The sequence below is a fragment of the Candoia aspera genome, chromosome 2 (genome assembly GCF_035149785.1).
Source record: "Candoia aspera isolate rCanAsp1 chromosome 2, rCanAsp1.hap2, whole genome shotgun sequence".
NCBI classification, from domain to species: domain Eukaryota; kingdom Metazoa; phylum Chordata; class Lepidosauria; order Squamata; family Boidae; genus Candoia; species Candoia aspera.
Window position 1 is genome coordinate 208,371,023 of NC_086154.1, and position 26,170 is coordinate 208,397,192.

The 26,170-nt window shown below is 37.5% G+C and overlaps 2 protein-coding genes across 2 annotated transcripts in view; both read right to left on the reverse strand.

Moving 5' to 3' along the window:
* Positions 1-263: 263 nt before the first annotated feature.
* Positions 264-7,198, reverse strand: MINAR2 (membrane integral NOTCH2 associated receptor 2). Its single transcript, XM_063296725.1, has 3 exons — positions 7,020-7,198; positions 2,584-2,829; positions 264-475 (listed from the first exon to the last, which is right to left on the reverse strand). The coding sequence occupies exons 1-3, from the start codon at positions 7,182-7,184 to the stop codon at positions 299-301; spliced, it is 588 nt and encodes a 195-aa protein (XP_063152795.1). The 5' UTR covers positions 7,185-7,198; the 3' UTR covers positions 264-298.
* A 4,948-nt stretch (positions 7,199-12,146) lies between these two features.
* Positions 12,147-26,170, reverse strand: part of ADAMTS19 (ADAM metallopeptidase with thrombospondin type 1 motif 19) — a 129,373-nt gene continuing 115,349 nt past the window's right edge. The window contains exons 20-23 of the mRNA XM_063295261.1: positions 25,450-25,654; positions 24,205-24,357; positions 15,474-15,651; positions 12,147-13,772 (exon numbers count right to left, since the gene is read on the reverse strand). Of these exons, the coding sequence (XP_063151331.1) occupies positions 13,621-13,772; positions 15,474-15,651; positions 24,205-24,357; positions 25,450-25,654 (688 nt within the window). The 3' untranslated portion in view covers positions 12,147-13,620. The remainder of the gene's footprint in view (positions 13,773-15,473; positions 15,652-24,204; positions 24,358-25,449; positions 25,655-26,170) is intronic.

Genomic DNA, 26,170 nt, shown 5'->3' on the forward strand with positions numbered 1-26,170 from the left:
TACACTGATTCATTAACCAATGTTTTCCCTCAAATGTAAGCTTTAAGCCATCATCACTTGTTGATTTTAGATTGCCCTACTATAGGTCATTGGTGAAAGATCATTGGTGAAAAGCAAATTAGAGAATTGGACCCAGATTAAGTTAGTTGCATTTAGTTCCTTCTGAAATCATGGGAATTAAATTAAAACAAAGCTGACTTCTTTTATTGATCTCAATAGTAGTAACATTTTAGTAAAAGAAATGTAAAAGGAAAAGGAAAGTTTTGTGCAATAAGCTTTAATAGCTGGATTTGGCTTATCAGATAAATACGATGCAGGCTGTTACAGTAGCTATCATGGTGCCAGCTAGCAATATAAGGAACAGGATAAGACAGCATCTGGAACGGTTTCCTTCTCTCTCTTTCTTTTTCAACAAGGTATCATATCCTGGAGTGTAAACATCTTCCATCCAGTACTGTAAATCATTTGGATTTTCCTACAAGAAAATTAATTTGAATTTTCTTAGGCATGGACCACAATTGGATACAATTTGGCTATCACTGCATACTTATTAATGAATCACATTCCCCTTCCTGAATGCAACATACATGCAGTAACTGATTTAGCCATGGCCATAAAATCACACTGTCTCTCTGCCTTGTGTTTCAGATGGGGTGGGGTGGGGTGGATAACCTGTTTGTATTTGTGGGCTACACTGTTTTGATAACTTTTTTTACCTTTCAGATCCATGAACAACTTAGCCACAGTGCGCTAGTTTCAGTGGAGACCCCCCTTTTTTCACATATCTCTTTTCATTTCTATCTTCAGTAAATAGGTAATGCAGTAATGCAGCTATTGAACTGTTGTCTGTTTTTAAAAAAGAATGAAAAATCACATTGAATTTTGATGGAGTTATCTTGAAGGGATGGGCTTCCACAGGGGGAAAAGGGTCAAGTGACATCACATATATGTCAAATGCAAATGCATTTCATCGTACAACTGACATGAATGAAGACTTTGTATCATTTACAAGAACACTGTTACATAATGATGTAATCATTGTTTCTACTGGATGCATATGGGGGCGGGGGCTACAGAAGTCACAGAAGAGCTGAGAAAACAGCATGGAATTAATAGGACATGGATTGCTAATCCTGGGCTAGATGAACAAGAATGTTTTAGCCATCGAGTCCTTGGTGCCCTCTGAGCTTGGTTGTTTGCAGATGTTTCATAACCAAACTAGGTAACATCATCACTAGCAGATAACCAAGCTCAGAGAGCACCAAGGACTCCACAGTTCAACCCTGAGCTACTTATATTCTCTTCTGTTGAAATCTGTCCAAAGAGAGGCATAGGGCAGATGCTCTATTAATTGCTGATTTATTTGCAAAACACTAAAACCCAGTCTTAGCTTGGAGACTCACAAATGAGCTACAATAATAATAATAAAAAAAAGAATTAAACACATTTCATTGGGTTTCTTTGTTTGCTTTTGCTTCATATAAAGAAGCTTCTTCTATAGAAGGAATTCTTCCCCTTCCCCTTCCCCTTCCCCTTTCCTTGTTTTTCTTTTTTAAAAGTACAAATAATTAAATTCTAAGGCTAAACCACAAAGGAAGTTAAAATCTGCAACTTGAAAAAAATCTAAATGGTCTGGGTCAATTAAAAGGCTTCTTCTTCTCTCAATCTCAGAAGATTTTAAGGGCAAATAAAACAAATTTTTCTAAGAAAAAAATTCAAAAGATGAAGTATCATCAACCATAAGAAAGTATTTGGTTCACCATGATCATAATATCTAGAGAAGTCACCCAACTTCTTTCCTGCTTGATGACATCAATATGCATACGTATAGAACAAGGCTACATGTCTGTCGACTCCATTTCAAGAAATATGTTGCTTTGAGTGGATCCCAAACATGGTTTCAAAAAAATTGCATCAACTTTGGTAGCATTTGGAAAAAGTGGGGAAAAATATTATACTATAGTTTCAGTCTATTTTTTCCTTCACATTCTTAACTAAACATTGCATTCTTGAAGCAGAGATGTATAGTCACTTCGCCCCCCCACTCCAAATCTTGAGGGATCTTCCAAAAATTTCACTAAATTGTAATGTATGAGACAATAAAAGGGGAAATTATTTTATCTGTAGGAGTAATCATATAAATTGTATTTAATTTTAATGTTAATTAAATGTAAACAAAAGGAAATGAAACCACAAACATTGCTTTCTGTCCTTGAATATATTTCTGAGTACTGTTGTAACTAAATACTAAACAAAACTATCATGGAGTTAGTGGTAATACTATACTTTCAGGTTGCTAGTGGTGAAAACCAGTATCATGTCAACAGACCCTTGCTTCCTGACGCCTTACAAAGCCACGTTGAGAAATACTGTCCATTCCCTTTGACAGATCCTTTGAAGTGAAAGATAGGCCATCTTGCCTAACCTTTTGACCTCCAAAGGGACAAATGGATAGTATGCCCCGTTCCCAAGACTATCATTTTGCTTCACTTTTCTATTTTATTCTGTAATTGTGCTTTCTTCCCCTCACTCCTCAGTTGCATAGAATCCCAGATGATGTCCCTGTAATAGTGGGAATTGTACCTTTAGATAGTAAGGCAGGCTAGAGTTGAGGGAATGCCTGTCATAATCTTGGACCGTCCACGATGGGTTATTTCTCCTTTTCTCCCAACTATCATCAGCAAGGACCCCATCATAGAGAGGGTTGCTTTTGATGGTAGATTTCAAAGTGACAGCTGTGACATGCTTTCCAAGAGCTTTGTCAATCATTGCTGGGTGAAGTGGGGCCAGTTGCCAAACAGGCTGTTCCTGGATGTTTTTCTTTTCTCTCTAGAAAATACACACAATAAAAGAGGGCCATTATTCAGCTCCCTAAAGATCAGCCTTATGCTCAGGATGTAGTCTGAGAGAAATTACTTCAGAGAAATGATCAGTCAGTGGTGCTGAAAAGATACTCTTGAGGGAAACAATACCACTTCTTTCTCCTTATAATTGGGTCAAACTATTGGACAAATATGAATGACTCTTTAATAAGAGAGAAGCCTTGCCTATGATGAAGCAACCACTCATGGCATTCAGATTAAAATTGGTATGAAGACAGGATGCAGAACAAATACTTCAAAGCACTAATTTGTAATTCTGGCTGAAGTAGGTATTTTAAGGGGTACTTCGCAAAGCATATTGGCAGGAACAGAGTCCCCATCTTCTTGCAGTGCTTGGCAGTCACTCTCCAGTGGACTCACTTCAAGGAAGGGTATTTACTTGCAACTTCCTGGATTCATCAGCATTTCTCTATGCCATGCATAGTTTGGCTTGACACCTATCAAGTGTCTCCATGCCTCCATGATGATGATGTGCCTCTGAGCTAGCCTTTTTTCTAAACTAAAAAGCCCTAAACACTGTAGCCCATTCCAGAGTGGAACTGCTCAAAGTCCCCAGTTAAATTAGTAGCCCTTTATGGAATTCTATCTGTATATCTTTCCTGTATGTCACCCACCCCCATCCCAAATTGAGCTCCACCTAGGGAGATCTACTTTGCATTCCCTCACTGAGAGCTGTACATTAAGAAGGAGACCCAAGAGACAACCTTCTTGGCATTGGCATCCAAATTATGGGATGCCAATGCATTTCTCTCAGGAGATCAGACTGGTTTTATTTCAGTGCCAAGTGAAGGGCTGACTGTACTTAACCTTTTACATCTCAGCGACAGTGGCTCAACCAGCATGTATATGTGCCATCAAGGCAGTATTGACTCCTGGCGACTGCCTGAACTAGTCTGTACAGTTTTCTTAGTGGCATTTTTGGAAGTGGTTTGCCATTGCCTTCTTCCTAGGGCTAAGAGAAAATGACTGGCCCGAAGTTACCCAGCTGGCTTTGTGCCTAAGGCAGGACTAGAACTCACAGTCTCCTGGTTTCTAATCTGATGGTTTAACCAGTACACCAAACTAGCACTCTCAATATTTATTTGAATATGTGTTTATATAGAACTTTTATTTTAGAATAAGCAGTGTTTACAGGCCAATTTATCAGTATTCTGATAAATAATTACTATTTTTTTTCTTTTTAGATTTATATCCTTCCTTTCTTCCAGGAGCTCTGTGTTCAGAACACTCCCAGACTTGATAATAATACTGACCTACCTTAACACTGGTCATTCATTCTCTGGATTTGATTTGCCTTTCATTCAAGAACTCAAGACAGCATAAAAAGTGTTCTCTCCTTTTATTTTTTTTCCCCCATCAACAAAACTGTGAGATTGGTTGGGTTGACAGTGTGACAGGCTGACTGGAACTCAGGACTCCCTGCTCCTAGTTCAACACCTTAACCACTACACAACACTACATAAAAATACCTTCTAGTTCCAGTTCTTTTTTTGAGGTGCAGTCCCCCATGTTTGGTATGATATTTCAAATACAGTTGCACCATGTATTTGTATAAAGCCAATAAAATAATACCATTCTGCCCAGTAAAACTAGGATGCTATCACTTCCTGGAGAACTTTACCATTTTTATGTCAAACAGCTGCACAGCATTTGTTCCTAGAAATCTTTAATTATTTTTACATGTAAATGTGCATTGGAGTAATTTCAACTGTGGTTCAGGGCCCAAGGCCATAAACAGTAAACCTTTTGTTGGAATACTTACATTTAAAATGTGGGAAATTGATTTGGCTAAAACGTTGAAAGTTCTTTGGAAAACCTTATAATTAAGAGTAAACTTATTCCAAACTAATTACCATATCTTAGTTATATTAACAATGTTTTTGTATTAGAGCTCCAACATCCAAGTGCTATTCATGTATGGATAGTTGGATAAGATGAAACAGTTGTGTGCATATGGTTTTGCACAGCACTGGGAGAAAACTCAGCTAAATTTAGCATTATTTGTGGATTATTTTACCCTCTGATATCTGGTAGAGTACGATTAAAAAAGCATTGGGTGAAAACATACTGGTTTGAAATGGAAGTTACTTACCATGTTGATAAGTACCTATACTTCCACCTCTATAGAGAATGGAACTTAACTTCTAGATGAAGAACAAATAAGCACACATGGACATATTAATCTGAATGAAGTAACATCCTGATAGTCTCTCATATACAGCCTTATGTGAGGCAGTGAGTGTTAAGAAGCAACTCTTTTAAAAAAAAATGCATAGGCAGAAAATCTAGCTTACCCTCAAGATTTAATGAGCCCAGGACCTGGGTCATTATTCACATTCTTTTTGACACAAAACACACACTGGTACTAATGAACCCTTAACCTCATTTCTCCTAAAACCAACATACTGTTCATCATTGGCCATTTGTTCTACATATGGCATGCATGATATTTAATACCTAGAACTTGTAATCTTATTAATTTATCTTTATTTTTAATAGTAAAAAAAGTTTTAAAAATTAGGCTAAAATTCTATGCATATTTATTTTGAAGTAAATCCTGCTGAAATCAGTGAATCCCATTACTTAGTTAATATAGGTAATTTTGACAATTCTGGAACATCTTTCTATTTTATTTCATATCTAGAGGGCATGGGAATGGCCTTGAAGGACAGGAAGAAGAGCTGCTACCAAGGTGGGATAATAAACAAACAAACAAACAAACAAACAAATAAATAAATAAGGCAACTGTCAGATAAGTGGGTCTTGAGCCTGGGGCAAGAAAATAACCTGAGAAAATCTTAGACAAGCCCCTCCTTGGTTCACATGAAGGTAGAGTGAGGGAGGTGGAAGTACATCCAGACTTACAAGATTATTTACTATAGCTGTTACAATAAAAGTAGTCCTAACCCATATGGCATTGGGTTCTTAGTATGGTGTACTTTATTGGGCTGACACATTTCTATAGTATAGATGCCTAGTAGTGTTTTCTTTCTTGTTTCTTTTTTAAATTCATGATTAGGATAATACCTTTAATTGGCCAACTTAAGATCATGAACAATATGCAAGCCTTCAAGAACTCTTCATCAGACATGAAAGACAGATAGGCATTATGAGAAGAAAAATAAAACAAACAAAAGAAATAATTAAGTCTGCATAGTCTTGAGATGAAACATGGAAAGAAATTGCAATTACAGTATTAGGCATTAGGAGATACTAGAATGATTTCAGATTGTAGCGAGGATTGCTGGAGTGAAAAAAACAACAACACAAAACAGATAATTCTGGATTCCTTCGTATTCAAGATTCCATTTTCAAAAATATAAAATCCAGCTATTAGTACAGCTCTTAAAAAGAACTTGGGTTAAGCCAAAAGAGTAGAACCTTGCTACAGGTAAAAATCCATGAAAATATGGCAGGAGAAGACAAGATGCCAACATATCTACAGTAGGTGGAAAGTTTGGCTTCGTATGCATACTGAAGGATGTTTCATTGTAAGAAAATTCTTACATTGTGCTTGATGGCCCTTAGCACACAGCAGGGCCATCTTGTTCACCTGCTCTAATGTAGAGTATTCAGCAGTCTGGCAAGCACTGGAACAACAAAAGATCACAAGGGTGGCTGCAAACCTGAGCATTACAGGTTCAGGACACACACAGAAGTTTTGAAAGCAGGATTCTTCGCCTGGGTTCGGTACTCATACAATTCAAGTGAGATTGCTGAACACCATCACCACCAAACCCTCTACTTTGACAATACTTCTCCTCCCTATCATCTTTTCTTTACTAATTTAAAACATTTCTCTACCAAAAAAATAGCCCTGTCAGTTGTGGGGGGAGGGGGGGAAGAAAAAAAAAGAGAAGAGAGTTGATGATTATTTTGTAGCAACTGAGGAACAAAATAGTTCCTCGCTTTTAGTTGTTTCCCTTAGATTAAACACAAAATGTTCTGTGACACTATTGCCTTGCATTTATTCTGTTATTGAACTCTTTTGTCAAAAGCACAGGAGCAATGCTGGGCAGAGGAAGCCTGTGGATAACAGCCAAAAGATACAGAACCTCTGTTTGGAAACTCTGCTTCCATGACAACAGTGCCTCATTATGTCAAATTAGAACCAAGTCTGGAACTTAAGCTACTTACCTGTGAATAGACTCGATTGTGCCACTTCTGTTCTTCAGGAAAAGGTGCTTCTGGAAAATTTGCCAGCCAGGTTTGTAAGAAGGCTGATGTTTTTGCTAAGGACTTCACATCTAGCTGAAGGAATTTATCGGGCTTGTTATTGTTCGGCAATGCAGAGAAATCCATCTTTCTCCCTTACCTTTTAGTGAATGCAAGTTATTCCTCCGAGCAGCTAGTATTGCTTTCTATAATTAATTAAGTGAACAAAGATAGGGCTTTTCTGGTACTTGAAATTGTAACTGACCTTTTTGGATGCTAAGCAAGCTCATTTTCTACTGCCTGCACAAACTGCAGGGAAAGCTATAAAGGGGCCTATCAAATGTGGTTCTCTGTACCTGGGTGGATGATTTGAATCTACAGCAGCAGTACCCTTATGTAGCATTCTGGGGTTTAAAAGTTTAAGATAACTAAACTCAGCCAATTTAACTAAGAAGGCTGAATTTTCTGTAGCAAGCAGGGGAAAGTGCTTTGAATTGCAGCGCGATGTTGATGTAACCCAGATTGCAAACTGACATGGCATATGACCTTTCTACAAGATGGAAACTAAATACCACACAAAAGAGAGTTCCTTATTAGGTCTAATATGGCTTTGAGAGAGGAGTCATCATCATAGGCAAATGCACTGCATCACCTAACTAAATACCATATCACATTGCCAGATTCTGCTGCTAAATTTTAACATTTACACAATTATGTTTTATAACAGACATTTGGTGACCCTTTTCATGTTGCTTTCAACCTACACTTGAAAGGCTCTTCAGATGGCTTAGCCATCTTTCCTTTTCCATGATTTTTCTGAGCATCAGACTGTTCTGATCATTGGGTTGCATTGCAGGACAGCTGTGGTGAGAGCACAAAATAGATCAATTTTCTGTAATTATATTAATTACTTTGGGCTTTTCTTTTATATGGAGCTAACCTTTTGTGGCTAACTGCTCTTTCACAATCAGGAGCGGAAGTAAAGTAATTCAACATAACATAATATAGCCTTAAATATATGCATGCATTGCCAAAATATATGGGTGCCTCTTCCCATGGACAAGAGCACATGAGTTGCATTCAATACTCAGCAAAGTTATAAGCTTATCCATGCATGATCCTTTTAAACCAGCTGGCTAACTGCTGTCTGTTATGTTGTAGGTATGAGTGTCCTGAATATGGAATTCCTGTTCCATTTAGTGGTTGTGAATGCTTAGTTACTGAGTTCTTCTTGTAGCCAGAACAAATCTTCATTAAAATATAATAAATAAATGGTTGCTCTGGCCACACCACAAAAAGGAAAGCAGTAATTAATGCTTCCCCTTGGTTGGGATTGAAAAAAAAAAAGGTTGACTTAGGACAAATAAACCAGGTGTGGACATGATTCAGTGATCTAAGGCCTGGACTTCCGGTGGGAACATGGCTGACTGAACAGCGGTGCCTGCGAACTCCGTGGGCTAACTGACACCATGGCATTTGGCGGGGGGGGGGGGGAGACTCAGGCAGGTTTTTCCTGAAGCCCTGGAGCATTTTTTCCAGAGACAGGAAAAGGCTTGGAATCACCCCACAGATCAGTAAGAGCTTGCCAGGAGGCTGGGATGTCATCATTTCCAAACCACGTTGTAGCCTTAAAGGGACATTAAGTCCAGCCACCCCATTTCTAAAGCACCCAATTTATTTTTTTTTAAGTATATGTGCCCTAAGAGAGGCTTTCTATAACAAGGAGAACCGTTTCTCTTAGTGTTTATCATTATTTTTGTGATTAACCTTTCCTTCAAAATTCTTTTTAAGTTCTGGACTTTGCTTTCTATTTAAATATTGAGGGTTGAGAGTATTTTAGCTTTTTCCTAAATGTGGAATCTGCTGTTTTGAACTTTTATTTTCCTGCTGCAACTTTCCCTGGGAACTCTCTGTTATCTTGCTTCAAGAATGTAAACTCAGTTTGGACATTATCATCTTTCACTTTTGCTGGTAAATGTACCTAGGGGGCGCCATAATCTACTGTGTGAGACATGGAGGATTTCAATCAGACTTTCTCTGATTTTCACCAAGATATTAAGCAGATTCTTTCTGATTCTTGCCAAGCTATTATGCAAGACATTCAGAGCATTGTAGAAGATAGGAGTTCTAAAATGTGTCATCTGGTTGGGGATGCCGTGGCTGAAATTGAGGAATTCAACAGCGACAGAAATATTTCTTCTAAGAGTGTGATCGGGTCTTCTGTTGAAATGCTGGGTGAAGATTGCAATGCTGAGGTGAAGAAATTTAAAGGAGAGATCGAGCTGCAAGCCATGAGAGGAACTGATCTTTGGATGGAATGTTGTAGGAGGTTGTTTGAAGAAAAGTCTGTGTTCCTGAAGGGAGTAGTTGGGCTGTTTGATTTTTTTCAAGAAAAATGATCTGTTTGTTATGGAGATATGTAAATGCTTTGGTCTATTTTGAAGTGGGGTAAGGGGATAAGAATACTGTATATATCTGGATGGTCTTTAGGTTCTGGATGATTTTATTTACCTTTAAAGATTGGGATTAAGTATTAGTTTGGCTTTTTATAATTGTTGTATTATTAACTATAATGGTAGACAGTTTAATTTTTTTTTACTTTGTTTTTTATTATAGTAAACAGGAATGTGTTGAATAGTAGTGAGAAGGAAATAATTAAGTAGTTGCTATTTTGGGGGGGGGAGTTAATTAGGAATTTTGTATTTTTTCCCTTGTAATATAAGGTGAGGGAGCAATTGTATTTAGTAATTTTTATAATGTGCTTATGGAATGATTTTGCTTTGGAACTGTGGTGTTGGAGGAAAATTCTGAGAGTGCCTTGGACTGCAAGAAGATCAAACCAGTCCATACTCCAGGAAATAAAGCCAGACTGCTCACTTGAGGGAATGATATTAAAGGCAAAACTGAAATACTTTGGCCACATAATGAGAAGACAGGATGCCCTGGAGAAGGTGCTGATGCTAGGGAGAGTGGAAGGCAAAAGGAAGAGGGGGCAACCAAGGGCAAGGTGGATGGATGATATTCTAGAGGTGACGGACTCATCCCTGGGGGAGCTGGGGGTGTTGACGACCGACAGGAAGCTCTGGCGTGGGCTGGTCCATGAAGTCACGAAGAGTCGGAAGCAACTGAACGAATAAACAACAATGGAATGATTTATAGAAATGTGATCTCAGTTTAATATAAAGGATTGATTATGGAACTGTTGTATATCCTTGCTGTTTAAAGTCGGAAGTCACCTCCTTTCATTTCTAAAAAAAAATTGTCTTCACATTTCAGGTTTTTTCCCTTTGTAGTTTTTTGTTTTTCTGTAACTTTTATCTTTTTTCTGAAATTTAGTAAAATTCTTATTTAAAAAAAGTGATCTAAGGCCCACTCCCTTCTAGCTTGTGTCACCTTGCACACATGTAAAAATGCCCAACGTTTTGATATCATTGGCTCTCCCTTCCCATGGTCATTTCTGAAATAAGATTATATTTTAAAAAATAAATAAATAAAAATGGCATAGGGCCAGCTATTTGAGGGACCACCTCTCTCTCCTAGTATCTGCCTGGCTGCTTCAATTCAGCAAGGTTAGGGCATTATGGGTTCCTCTGATTAAAGAATGCCATCTACTGAGACGTGGAAGCACACCTATTCTGTTGCAGCCCCTGGCCTATGGAATGAGCTTTCTCCCAAGATCCAGGTGGCTGCCACCCTGCTGATGTTTTGGAGGGCCTCTTTGCTCAAGGCTTTGGCTAGGAGAGGTGTAGCCCCCTTTGAGGAGTGGGAATGTTTCCTGTTGCCAAGTTCTGCCATCTTTGCAAAATCTTCTATTTTTTCCTTTATTGTTGTTATTGTTTAATAGTTTTTCATGTTTTCTGTAAACTGCTCAGAGTCATTGGGAGTTGAGTGGTGTACAATTATATTACATAAATAAATAAAATATTTAGGTATTAAAGCTTTACAGGACATGAGACAAACGTAGATTAGGGTAGGTTTTGCTTGCAGAATCTTCTATATTCCTTTCCCCAACTGCACCCAACCATGGTACAAACATGCCCCTGTAACTTTTTTCTGTCATGCAATGCCTTCATCTCATTCCATGTCATGAATGAGATAGGATCAAGCCATCCTTAGCTGTACTCATAATACACAATATTTTCCCTATTAAGCCGACAGCATCCAACAATAACTGCAAGGTGAAAAAAAAATTGCTACACTTTGGCCACCCAGTATGTCAGAAGTGAAGTTAGGAGATGGGATCAGTGAAGTGTTTAGTAGTCATTTCAGGCTGATGTGGGCATGCACATTTCTTTCTTCTGGTCCCGAGGCAGTGTTGATGCTGCCACCCTGATATTATTTTCCTAGAATCAGACACAGCAGTGCATGAAACATGAAGACAACTACTTGGCGGGCTTGAAATAATGTAATAGTGAAATTGCATAATCACCTGAAACAGTATAACATTGAAATGGGACTAACCTCTTACTCCCAAATGAACTCCTGAACAGAACATGGAGGAATCTAGAAGTTACCATTTGTTACCTATATAAAGAAAGGCAAGGAAGTATAGAATAGTGGGGCTTGTAACTCAGCTCCTTTCATGACTTGGATATGTTGGTTTTTGCTTTATTCAGCTTGGTATTTAACAGAACAGGGTGCAGGAAGAAGAGAAGGAGTCTAAAGATACCAAAGTCTTACAGTCAGGTTTGCCCCATTTTTATGGCAGTGTTGCGACTGGGAGATGCTTTTCCCATCAGGTAGTGACATGCTGAAGAAGGAGAGCAGCATAGCTAGAGGAATCAACCACTGCTTTGCGTATCAGGTGCTGCACACACATAACCAGGACGGCACCACCGGGTGTGATTCAGGAGAGATGCAGTACAGGCAGGATATGTATCAGCAACAGAGGCAGCAAATTTCACACTGCTATAGTTTTTAGCTCATTTAAAGATGAATGGACAGCACTTTAACACAATAGTAGAGAAACAGACCTTACAGTTAAAACATACATGATTGGAAAGCAGAATTATCTATGGTTCTTTAATCATTATTTCCACTCAATTCTGGTAGTAATTCTGGGTCTGAACCACTAGTATAATTCAAAATAAGGCAGTTTCTGCTGTTCAATGTCTGCATTTTTTCTCACTCACTCTTTCTTCTGATTTTATTATGAACAGGAAACAAACATTTCGGAATATGAAAATGTATATAAACCAAGTTTATAAAAATATATATTTATACATCTCTAATTATATTTATTGAAAATGTAAAAATCAAGTGATCATGTACAATAGTGTCTCATAAGGAAAGTGTTTTGTTCACATTTCACAAACTTGTAAAAGTTATATTTTTAATAAAGTTTTTTTTTAATGAAAACAATTTATCACAGAATTAACTATTTTAAACCTGAAAATGTAGCCCAATTCATCTTAAGCATTAGGTTTCTTCCACTGGTAAAAGTCCAAGAGATTACACGTGAACACTGCAGGTTAGGTACCGTCCTTTTGCTTGGTCTACTTAAAAGCAAATGACAGGTTAAAACAGCACAGACTTCTTTCAAAAGATGTTACAAGTTTTAGAAAGGTGGTTTTTCTACATTACATAAAGCAGTGCAACAGAGATTCAGTGTAAATCTTTACAGTGTTTAACTGCTTCAGTACTTGTGTTCAAGTATATGTTCACATGATTAAAATGCCTACTTTGCCATTTTTGTCTGATTTCGATATAAAAATTTATAAATTACAGTAGATCATTTCCTATAGAATGTCTCTAAGGGCACAGAGAGCTCTTACAAACTTAGGGTGTTCCAACAATCTCCGGAGTGCATTCAAACAGAAAATATATAAAACTATGCAGAGGGTCGATGAAAATTACCCATAATTGACTCTTGGGATTATCTTGGTGAAATGATAGATGAAAACTTAGCCTAGGAAACTGACTATATTCATGGAAGTGCTGAGTCAAGTGTTAACATTTGCTACATAAATACATCTCCAAGAACAGTTTATGTTACATGTGGCCCTTGAAAAAGTATGAATTGGTTTCCAAAACCTGTTGCAAAACTTCTGAAGTCAATCTGAATCTGAGCACCAAAATATTAAAAAAATAAAATAAAGAGGACTTCATTTCCATATACAGCAATACTATTCACCTAAATAGAAAATAAATTCAGGGTAACATGATGGTTCATTATCCAATGCAGTAAGCAGTTCAGTAGGCTTAAGTCCCTTTGATTTCAGCTGATCAAGACTAGCAAGCTTACCTGTGTGTATAGTACTGCACTAATTCTCTTTTGGATGGCAAGGATGCCAAAACAGCTGCTTACCCTATTGAATATAAACATTTAAAATAGTATTTTTAGAAAAACTTCTCATAACTGTATCCAAAATAATTCATATAAAATTTAATTATGGAAACTCTGAGCATAAAACCAAAACAAAAGCTATTTAACCATTTAAAAAAAATGTCTTGGCAGGCAAAAATAAATTACTTTGATTAAATTATATGTAATTTGATACTATTTGGTCTGAAGAAGCGTGTGTGGGTTTATAAATAACGTGATCGTGAAAAGCTGAAAGCCCATGAGCCTGCCTGCTACGGGTCAACTCCTCTGCTGCATCTTCTGTGCATAAAAGTCCCTGCATGTTTCACAGCAACGCTGATACCACCTCATGTCCTGACACAGGTTCTTCTCTCGTATCACTCTGCAATATACAGTCCATTGGTCTCCCAGACACTTGAATGTTAAGGCAGCTGTGAAATAAAACAAAGTCAGAGATATCAGTATGTCTCTATATTAAATAGGGATCCTCAACCTTTCTGGTTGGTTTGCACATTTGAAATTTTGAGAGCATATTATGGCCACTTTCAGAAAATAGCTGACATGGTAACCATGTCCAATCACAAAACACCCATTTAGCAGAAATAAAATACATAAGGTTGCTGCCTATCACATCCTGCTCTCTTAGTTATTGGCCTTGTTTTTCTGGGCAAGTGGGCACAGTTCTACACATAACACTGGGCTGCAGCTATTGTTTTATTTTCCAAGAATATCTAGTCCCAGAATTGTGGTTGGAAACACAGATTACTGCTTTGTTTTGCAGCATGCATGTTCCCAAGAGGTCTGCCAGATACCAAAGAAGGTGGAACCCACAAGCTGCACAAAAAGGTGCCACATATTTAAAGTTTTAAAATTTACATGATAACATGCTATGAAACAACTAGCTATGAATGAAATACAACTAAAATATCAAAAGGTGTTTTTGGATTTAGAAACAAAGGCTAAATCTCTAAGAAAGTTATTAGGTTCAGTATCACTTAACAACATGGAACGAATTTCTAGATTTTTGCTGCAAAAAACAGATGCCCATTCTTGAGAATCTTCTCCTAGAATCTTTGTATATTATCTACCACCTAACGAACTGTAATGATAATGGTTTCACAGAAGATTGGCAAAGAAAAATTGGAGAGTGGTGTATATCTTTCCCTTAGGTGCATGGTACACAGAATTTATATTCCCATGTCATTGTTGAGTATGTAATACAGAATTAAGCAAGCATTTATTTTAGTCACTAAAGGGTTATACTCTCTTTTGTCCTGTCCTTGGTATGTGACATATGCATAGAGTAGGATGATCTTTCTTATTTTCAGTTGAAAACTGGGATATGGTGTCATTGCCACCTGGTATAAATAAATACTCCTTGACCTTGGGATAGTCTCATTTTTGGCAGGAGTAGGTGAAACAGTCTAAGGACAAGATAAGTTAAACATCCTCTTTGGCCTTGGCAAAACCAAGTGAGATGAGGTCATTGAAAACACGTATGATTAACTATGCTTTGGAGAAACCCACTTTGAGACAGAACTTCAATGCAAACCTGAATGGCAGAAGATGCTGCATATTCACTGTCTTTGAAGGAGTCCTTCTGCCATCATCTCTTTTGGGTTCCCTGACTGGCAAATAAGTGTAAGGTATTTCTTTCTTTTTCTTATTGTATTCTTGAATATTCTGATTGTTTATTGTATCATGTTCCTCAGTATTCTTGAATGTTTTTATTGCTGTCTTATGTTATTTTCTCACACTGCCTTAAGTACTCATACTTGCGCGGCTGTTACTCCTTAATCCAAAAGTACCTGTGACCTAACCCTGCTGGGTTGGGGACAGAGCAGTACAGGAGCCTCATAAATCTAGACCCTTATAAGGATGATTCAGTATATGATCCATTTATAATTCTCAAATAGTTCACATATAGCACACTTCCTACACACAGACTATGTTGTAGCTGTATGTAGTCAGATGGGTTATCTGGAACACAGAATTAATGTTGCTTTCACAGCTGAGGTGAAAAGAAGCCAGAATTCTGATCTTAGGAGAGCTGGATAAACATAACTTATCCGTGTGAAAATGGCAGGACAAGACTAGAATAGCCATCTTCATATGATGTTGCAATTGCTTACCCAGCCTAGGTGATGTAATTGTGTTCACATTAATTTTTTCATTGCAGGGCTGCAAGTGGCAAGGTCTGTAGGCTGCAGGCTTTTCAGAGGAGAAACATTCACTGCCATGCCTTCCTGTGATCTTGTGCATGCACTGGATGACTCGTGACTGCATTCCTTTTCCACAGGTGATGGAGCACTGCAAAGAACATAGGATACACATATATAAGGAAAAAATGCCTTCTGCATTAAGAAATGGCAATTACATTCTCAAGAACAGACTTAAAACCATCATAAAAATAACATATCTCTATTATGTTGTGCACAGTATCATGGTTCTTATTCCATCATGGAGATAGCTGTAAATATAAAGTGCACTTTTGATTACCTAGCTTGAAGGAAGTTGTGGCTTAGCAGAAAAAGGAATGCTCCAAAAGCCTCCTATTTTATCACTTTTGAAGTCATAGATGTATTGCCCCAATCACAACTTTGTTCTAAGATGTATATAAAAATGGCATATGAATTTACTTCCTTTTTTGGTAACAGGAGTACAAATTCTGGAACAGTACCCAAAGTGTTGCAGCTGGCATTTATTCACTCAGATGCAAGTCACTTCAATATCAAAATAAATTGATTGTACCCCAAAAAGAGTAAAGGAAGACGGAGTGATCAGCAAGTGGGAACCCCTAAAGATTTGCAGAGGAACAATTTTAGGTTGAGAAAGCAAGATTTAATGGGACAAAACCTTACTCAACCCAGTAAGAACTTAGCCTGATCATTAACTATACAGCACAATCATGTACATAACACCACATGATCCAGTTAGAAAATAATCATCACGCATTACACAAATGGACTAATTTCAATTCTTTTAGGAAAACTGTAGGATTGCTGTCAGTCACTGTGGTCCATATAATGAGCTGTCAACCTGCAGGTTTCTTGCACACACGGAATCCTCAGGAGACTTCTGTGCGGCTTTCCATCAATTTTCTGCTCTCTGGTAAATATAAAAACTTTTGAGTTGGTGTCAACTGCAAGACCAGTTGCCAACTTAAAAGATTTTGGTAAACAAGAACACTTTTATAATGCATAAACATACTTTGCTTTGAAGTACACTTTAAGTAGGTAATATGTATGGTTCAGGAAATCATTTCAGATTCAGAGTTTGCCATCAGAATATGTTGTCACATGTAAAAACCACACACATCTAATGTACATTGCTTTTAACTGTTCTTGATTAGCAAATAACAATTATAGAGACAAAACAATTAATAGGCCAGAGTTACCCTATCTGGGTTGGAAAAAAATCGATTAAACATAAAGGTTTTACTCTGCATCTCTAGAGACACGCAACCTTAAAGGTATTGTAAACCTATCCAAGCAACAATCCAAACACAGCATTCTTGTCAAAGAATGCAAAAAATAAATATTGCACAAAGAAAGCAATGAAAAAAAAACATACAGATTTTGTTGTGTTGTTGCAAAAGCAATATGACCTATTTCAGTTTTCATCTACTGTACATAAATCATTGTGGAGATGATATGAAACATTTCAACTTGGAACTCTCAAATGTTACCTGAGATTCTTTCTTTGCTCAATTTTCCAGAGACTATATTTTGAAACAAAAGTAAGAATGCTTAGACCAACGGCTGAGGACAGTTCTGTAATCTCATAGCTTCTTCCAGCTGGTCTCTGTAAGAATTAAGGGAAAAGCTCTCCCTGCCAAAGAGTAGTATTTAAACTGTATTCTTCAGCTAAGATAATTTGCAATCACTGCCGAGCTTCATAAAAATCTTCAGTGGTGAGTGAAAATCTATAGCACTGTTAACAACACAGGTTTTGACAATTTGTTCCAAGAACAAATGATTGCTCTAGTTACAAACTGCAAATCGCCTATTCTGAAACAGAGAACCTAAGAATATGGAAAAAAATAAAGTCTTGTTGGATGCCACCAGAGGTCTCCTGAACTCAACTAGATCAGGACCTTAAAAATTATAAGTTATTGATGTGCCTTAATCATAAACAAGGAAAGAAAAGAACCTGCTTTATACAGCAGAATAGATTTTTAAAAGCACATTTGGTTTGCCCAGGCTCCTAAAACTTACTGAGTAGGATGATCAGTGGTTATTATTCATTGCAGATCAGACTGGGGAGAGGGATTTCTCTGCATTACATGAATGCATAACACATATGGATTCTTAACGCTGTTTCGTCTAATAGGAAGCTAAGAATCCTTACCTCCACCTAGTCTCTGCAACATGTTCATTCTGCATTCTGATTATCATTTTTCTGACTCTGTACAAATTTTCTTGACTGAAAACAAAGGAAATCTATCCTCAGTTCTATTCTAAAAGGAAGATCTTTCCTCCAAGGTCACAGCTTGTCCCTATTTCAGAGATGTCAAATAAAAATGGCTGACACAACAATTTAAAAATTGAAGGCAGATGAGTCGTCGTCCTTCCGCTTTTCAGGTATTTTTATTAACATAATGAATTTAATTCAAAGTTATCTATGTGGAGTTCTGCTATCAATTTTCCTTCCCCCCCATAAATATTAAGGTTATCATAGTTTTCAAATTCAGTTAGATATATTCCTTACAAGGTATGCTATCTCTATGAATACAATTTTTCTGATTAATTTAGCTCCTTCCACATGTTCTGCAGCCTTGACCAATGTATCCTCCGTCTCAGTATTTTCTAAAAAGTAATTTTTCTTAACTACCTTCCATGGAGACTACAGTATCACCTAATAAAGCAAGTAGTCTTTGAATCATGCTTAACTCCTGAGTTGTTTTTTCAACTTCCTATTCTAATGTGAGAGCCAGTATGGTGTGGTGGTTAAGGCACCAGGCTAGAAACCAAGAGACCATGAGTTCCAGGCATGAAGCCAGCTGGGTGATCTTGGGCCAATCACTGTCTCTCAGCCCTAGGAACAGGGCCGCAACTGGGGGGGGGGAACCAGGGTATGTGACCCGGGCGCCATGCTGGGGGGGTGCCAAAATGAGCGCTGGGGAGGGCGCCAAAATGGGCGTGGAATCCATGTTTGGCCTGGGTGACACAGACCCTAGTTGCAGCCCTGCCTAGGAAGGAGGCAATGGCAAACCACTTCTGAAAACTTTGTCAACAAAACTGCAGGGACTTGCTCAGGCAGTCTCCGAGAACCGGACACGATTGAATGGATTAAAAAAAAAATCTAACATACAGCCTTGGAATTCCCCGGTTATCTCCCATCCAAGCATAATCAGTCTGATTCCTGCTTATAGTCTGAGCCCATAAAAATTGGCTAGATGGCTAACCACTTTTAAAAGTTGTATAGACAGAATATCTTCCTACAGCAGATCCCAGCCAATTCAATTATTCTACAATAATACAAAAAACAATATTCCTGCTACTCTAAGTCTTTATCTGATACTCTTGATAAGTATTTAAATTTCCAAGCCCACAACTTGGAAATTAACTACAACATTTTCATTTTTCAAAATAAAAAATAGAACTATTCTATATTTAACTTAAGGCTTCTTTCACAAAAAGGAAGATAAATACATCTGAGACAATAATGAATATCTGATTTTTATGTGCAAAAAACTACTTTTATACTTCTTTCTCAACTGACATGAACCAAGTTTATTAATAAAATTTTCTGTAAGACTGGAAACAAATCTGCTCTAATTACACACAATGATTTCCACTTAGATCATTATGCCAGAATACAATTACTACCATCAGTCAATGTCATTTTTAAAAAAAATTACAGAATACTTTGGAAAATGAAAGACATGTGATATTGGCTAGCTTTTAGAGAGCCTGGGAGACAAACCAGGACTTGAAAGCTATTACACAACCAGATGTACTAATATAGCTATAATATATTACTAAATATAAAGGCTGTTCTAAAATGACCTTAGAATATTTGAAGCCTATTTGAGGGTTATAAATCTAGAAATGATTTCTCAAATATGCAGGGATAGCAACAGCGGTACTGAAATTAATTCTTTAAATCTTTTGCAACTGTGTCTAGAACAACTGTAACTTTTTGGAACTTAACAATAAAATCACCATGATTGTTTTCTTTTTCTTTTTTGTTTTGTTTTGCAAAGTACCATGGAATGAACTTGAGGTCAGAGTTATATGCTTGTGCCCATTCAGGCAGTCCTCATTTAGTGACTTCCTCATCTAGCAATTGCTCCGTTATGACAGTGATGAAAAAGTAACTTTGTGACCAATCCTTGCATTTATGACCTTCTCAGGTCTATAAAGCAATGAACTAAGATCGTAAGCACAGTTGTGGTTTCACTTAGTGACAGCTTCGCTTAATGACTAAGTTGCTAGTCCCAACTGTGGTAGCTAAACAAGGACTACCTGTATCTTAAAGATTTAACAATCGGATCTATAGAGGAGCTATGTGATTGTCATTTCTACCACAACCACTGTCAAAGGGACTGGCACAGTGCAATCTGATGATAGCCGTGGTGATTCCATCAGCAGTGACAGAAAAGAGGGAGTAGTGTTTGTAGTTTCCTGCTACTCAGAATTGCTTTCTGGGTTCTCCATGACTCTAGAGCATATTTTGAGTATATATAAGAATTGGAGGAAAGAGGAGAATGCTCCCCCATCTGTACACACTAGGATTAGTTTATTTCTTTAGTAATTTTTGTCCAAGCAATGGTAACATAAAAAATTATTCCCTGCAGCATTTTGCCACAATGCATTTTTAAGCACATAAATGAATGGCCAAGTATGTTAATGGATAAGGAACCTATCTGGGTGGTTGTATTTAACATGACCAGCCAATATCTTTTCTAATTCTGTAGTCTGTGATTCTAGGATTTCTGGGAAAAATCTATCAGTTTGGGTGCTCTAAGGCTGAAATCTCAGAGTGCCTCCTAGGATCTGTGCCATACTCTTGAAAGTTTTAGTTTAAAACAAAATTTGAGATAAATCTGGCCTTGCTTTGTTTTCAAATATGCCCATTTAGATAAGAGCCCTAAATGTCTAGATGAGATGGTAGGAAGCCACTTCATCCGCTGCTTGTTGATAAACTGGAGCTATTATGTGGTCATTTTTATTTTTATTTAAATTTATTTTTCTTTGAGTGTTCATGGGATGAGCATGTCAACGCCCCCATTTTTTCCAAAACATTGGACGCTCCTCCATGACAAGGCCATGCATATTGATCGTTGGTTAATATAACATTCTGATAATTATGCTGAAGAAAGCAAATGGAATGGATGAAGGTGATTGTCCCTCTTTCCTCACTAGTAAAGGGTAGGGAAAAAGAAGACACGTATGTGTAGCAAGAGGATGGTCTGTATGAAACTGGATTTGAAAACAGGAGGGCTATCTGATCTGGACTGCAAAAAACTGGAGGACTTAGTTGCCAGGAAAGATATACATAAAATTTTATGTATATCTTTCCTTGCATCTAAGTCCTCCAGTCCAGATATGATAACGTAGATCAATCTGTTAATACCTCTAAGACAGTGGCGAAATATCTGTCATTAGCAATGGCTCTTGGAAGTCATCTACCTCCCTCTTACTGTAAATTGTTGTCTAGTTTATTAGTATAGTGCAGTGTTTCTCAACCACGGCAACTTGAAGATGTGTGGACTTCGACTCCCAGAATTCCCCAGCCACTATCTCCAGTGTAGTGTATATTCTTTGGATTTGTGTACTGTTGTATGTTCTTGGACCACAAACATAATTAACTGAAACGTTTCAGTTGTTCTATAGGAAACCTTTGTCTGAAGCAATTTATACTAGTTTTATAAAATGAATCATCAGCTTTTGCTCTTTTGGTTACACCAATAGGTCACACATACTGTAATTTGCTCATTTATCTTGTCTGGAAAAAATGACATAAACTAATTGCTGGAGCAGGGCTGCATATTAGCATCCGCATTATAAAATGGATGCCAGTGGTAGTTTGAATTCAACCAGCTCATGAATTTCACATAATCTTTTTGACTATGAATCAGTCCATAATGTTACTTAGATATGTGATCTGTGATTTTCTATTTCCAGAATTTAAAAAGGTAATAATTTCTAATTGAAAAAAGAGGAACCCTCAGCTAATTACCTTGTCGGTACTGCTTATCTGTATTATATTTCTAAGGTATGAGTTTTTATTTTGCATTTTGTTTAGATGAGATAAATAATTGGCAGCTATGTCGATCGGAAGGTCGGCAGTTCAAAACCGCGCGGCGGGGTGAGCTCCCGTTGCTCGTCCCAGCTCCTGCACACCAAGCAGTTCGAAAACATGCAAATGTGAGTAGATCAATAGGTACCGCTTCGGCGGGAAGGTAACGGCGTTCCGTGAGTCATGCTGGCCACATGACCCGGAAGTGTCTATGACAACGCCGGCTCCAAGGCTTAGAAACGGAGATGAGCACCGCCCCCTAGAGTCGGACACGACTGGACTTTACGTCAAGGGAAACCTTTACCTTTACCTTATGTCAAGTTTAATTACCTATATTTCTGAATACTGCATTTTGAAACACACTAGTTCTGAAACCAGTTGCGAAAACCAGGCAAACAGGCAAAATAATGCAGGCGATCACAATTTTTGCCCAATTTGATACATTTAACAGTAAAGTACATGCACTCTTAGGCTCAGAACTATAACTCTCTAGAAACTGTGGCAAGATTTATGTACTGTATTAATGTTTCATTCTGCAAAATTCATTGACACCCTCACTAGTAATTATGGGACAGGAACCACTACAATCCCTCCATATTTATTTTTGTTTATGATCCTTGCTTATCTGAGACACCTAATTATAATATTGTAATCTATTCAAATAGATTAAGGCTTAAGGACATAAGAAAATACACCTCTCAAAGAACAAGGTTATAATAAAGGCTGGAAAGAAAGACAGGGAGAATACAAGTTTGAAGGATACTGAGAATTGTTCATTTCAAGCCTTCCGCATAGCCTCTTTTTGAATAATGGTAAGCTTACACAAAATCTGATTGATACACAGAACTGGGTTCAAATTCTGTCTCACCATGATGAAATCAAGGCTAAACAAGGGCAACCGTTTTATATTTTGTCTTCTCCCAGTTCTGCGGAATCACACTGATAAGTAGAGAACGTACTGTTGAAACTAAACATATACTGTTACTTTCTTTGCTATCGTATCTGCAAAAACAATGTTAAATTTGAATTAAACTGATACATTCACTGAAAGTGAAGAACGAATAATTCCGTTTAGAATTCGCTTTATTTTGTTCTTGTTTTGTTGGAAAATAATCTGGTTATATCTTTTTAAAATCAATTACTATCTTTGTTTTTATTATAATTATTTATATTTTCTTATATTGTACTATCCTCTAGTTAAGATTTAAAATAATTCAGAAGTTTACTGTGTAGAACCAAGGGCAATAATGATATACAACAGCTCACCACTGCCTCTTTCACAGCTATCTCTGTTAGAAAATGGATTTTAAAACCTGAGAAAATGAAGTACACTAAAACTATTTAATCAGTTTAGGGAATGCACCTGATCATTGCTAAAATCCTGCACCATCACAGTTTTTATGTGGTAATATGTAGAATCACATTAAGCCTCCTTGTTTGCAGTGTTTTAATGCCACTTCATTTGTCTGGAGAGAGACAGAGCTAAAGGGGTCTTAAAGAAGCATGAAGGATATAGAGGTTCAAAATTATTTGGGTTATGTGCTATTACTATAGCCAACCATTCAACCACTGCAATAAATAGCTACTTTTTCTCTCTTATCACATAATAAATAGAAGCCAGGATTATGAATCGTAAAGATGAAACAGCATCAAGAAATGTGTTCCATCCGAAGCAAATAAGCAAATGTGCAGTCAACTAGATGATGGAGTAGAAGCTGGTATCTGGGCACAAGAAAACAGCATCCAGGAAAGATTTCTTCAGCAAGATTTTGAATTCTTCCAGCTAAATTTTGGCAAAAACATCTAAAACCTTTCATTCTACAATGCAAGGATGCCTAAAGTTATTAGAGACAGGGCTGTACAAGGTATACATCTGTAACTTGATTCAGAAGAAAAAAAAATTACGCAAGATGACAACCACTTTGGGCATTTCTTCTCCCAAGATGATGGAGTAGAAGCTAGTGAATAACTTTACTTTGAAGGTCTTTCTTAAAGTAAAGGCACATTTTAAAACTATTTGCTCCATATTTGTTTACAGATACGTTATTTGTATTTAGAGCTTTGCCCATATTTTTCAAATAGAACTGCACCTCAAACTTGAATATACAAACACAATTAACTGCATCTAGGGTGACTGTATTGCCACCTACTTAAATCCCACAGTTGTTTTTTCTTTTTCTTTTTCCACCTGATAAGGATGCACTCTTTATTTTAAATATTTTGGGCAATGATGCTATGAAAATTAGGCTTCAAATGTAATTGGTAAAGAGTAAGTCTATGCTAGGGCTGTGCAAATCCTTTGGAAGAGATATTTCACATGTGAGGAACAGCTCCCGAAGCAGCTAGCAAGGTTGGAAAAAGATGCAGCTGATTTAATTATTTGAAAACAAATATTTTATGGGTGCTCCCATGTTTTGAAACACCTTTTGAAGGACTTTCATAGCCCTGGTATATACATCTAAGATTGTTTTCATGGCTGAATCTGAGAGTACATCAGTATTGTAATCTGTGTGTTTTGTTTTATCTTCCATTATTCAGGCTTTGTCCTTCACTAAAAATACATTGCACTGTATTTGGCAAGGTCTAGTATTGACAATTTCATAAAGCATATTGCACCTTAGACCAGTCTCCCATTCTCCAGACATAACATTTGGAATAATCTTCACAGTCTTCTGATTCTCTGGGTCTTGTAGACAAAACACATTTCTTCCGAGGATTGGTGCACCTTACAGTCCGATGCCGTATGCCTTTGCCGCATTTTACAGAGCACTGCGGGGAGATGAAAACACGATCCAGTGCTTACACCAGCCACTCCCAACCTGGTACACAGCAGATCGGTTGGAACTGCAGCTCCCGTAATTCTCACCCATATCACCCAAAACCTGTATTAAACTGCTGATACACAGCCCTGATTTGTATCTTCTTTTTAACACTTAATTTCTGTAAGTCACATAGGCCCTGGCTGGTTTTAGGCAGTTAGATAAATTTTGCAAGCAAACAAGCAAATAAATGAGTAAGTATCCCATGCTTCTTTTTTCTGCCTATAGCTGACCACAGTATCCTTCTGAGCTTCTTGCAAGGGTTGGGAGTCAGGAACATTCCCAACCCTCGTGATGGTGATTCCAACCCTGCAGAATTGGTTGTGGTGGTGGCAGTGGGGGAAAGCCCTTGGATGCTTTGTTGTGGAGTGCCCCAAGACATTTGTAGTTGTTTCCCCTATTCTGCTTAACATTTACACAAAAGGTCTGGGAGAAATAATCCATAAATTTAGGTGTGGTATGATCAATAGGCTGATGAAACCCAGTTGTACATCATCACCCTGGGCCTACTGGGAGAATGCCTGGTGGCTTTCAATGTCTGGATCTGGAAAAACAGGCTCAAACCCAACCCAGATAAGACAGAGTAGATATTAATTCAAAACCCTTCCGACTCCAGGATTGGATCATCTGATGGCACTGTGCCATCAGAGAGAGCAGGAGCAAAAACTGGAGGAGCCTCCTGGACTCAGAGCTCTTGCTCAGGGAGAAGGTAGAATCCATGGTCAGGAGGGCCTTTACCAGCTTTGGCTGGTATGCCAGCTGCAACCCTACCTGGAACAAAAAGCACTGAGTGGAACAAAATGCACAAAAGGAATGCTCTTTTGAAGAATTCACAACTGATACTGACAATAAATACTTTTCATCACCACATTAAGCTTTTTATACTCGCCCTGCAATTTTAAGTATTATGTTATACTTGTTACTGTATATTATTTTACTTGGTATAGAATATTGTTTTACTCAAATACGCTTAAATGATTTCTAAGTTCATGACAATTGTTTTACAACATAAGTAAATAAATAATCCATGCCTATACTATACCTCTGACCACACACCAGCTTCCCACACTGTCATGCAGTCCTGGCCTTCACAGCGCTGTGTTGAAGTGGGCTTGGGGCCAAGACAGTCTCTCTCTCGGGCTCTGATCAGGGTTCCATTCCTCAGTTGCTGAGTACAGGCTACCTGTCTATTCTGTGTCCCTTTCCCACATGTCCTTGAGCACGAAGTCCAGTCAGTCATCATCCACCTAAACAAAAGAGAAAAAATCATGAATTGGCATCTTGGTAGATTTTCAAGCCAGAACATTCTTCAAAATATTTTCTAGTCCTGCTTGATTTTAAAATGCATTTTAATTGAACTTGGTGATTCAATTTTCCTAAATACCTGTTGAAGACCACTAATATAGCAGCCCTTTAACTTGTGAAATGACAGTCTTCTTCTTACGAGTTCTTGGCACTGAATGTTTTATACAATTCTATTTCTGTCAAACAGAAGCCAAAGTTTAGTGATATTTCATAAGTTGTAGAAATGATTTATTTGTATTATTATAAGATTGCACTTAAGTCTAAAATCCCATACCCACTTACCTTGAGGGAACCTCTAATGAAATCCGTGAGATTTTCAGTCTATGACACGTAGTCTAAACAATACTGGAAACTATCTGTAGCATGAAAAGATATATGTCTGCATTTATCCTGTACTTTAAAAATGCAGATAATATCAGGAGGAAATATGAAATTTATCTTTTTCTTCTCCTTCTGAA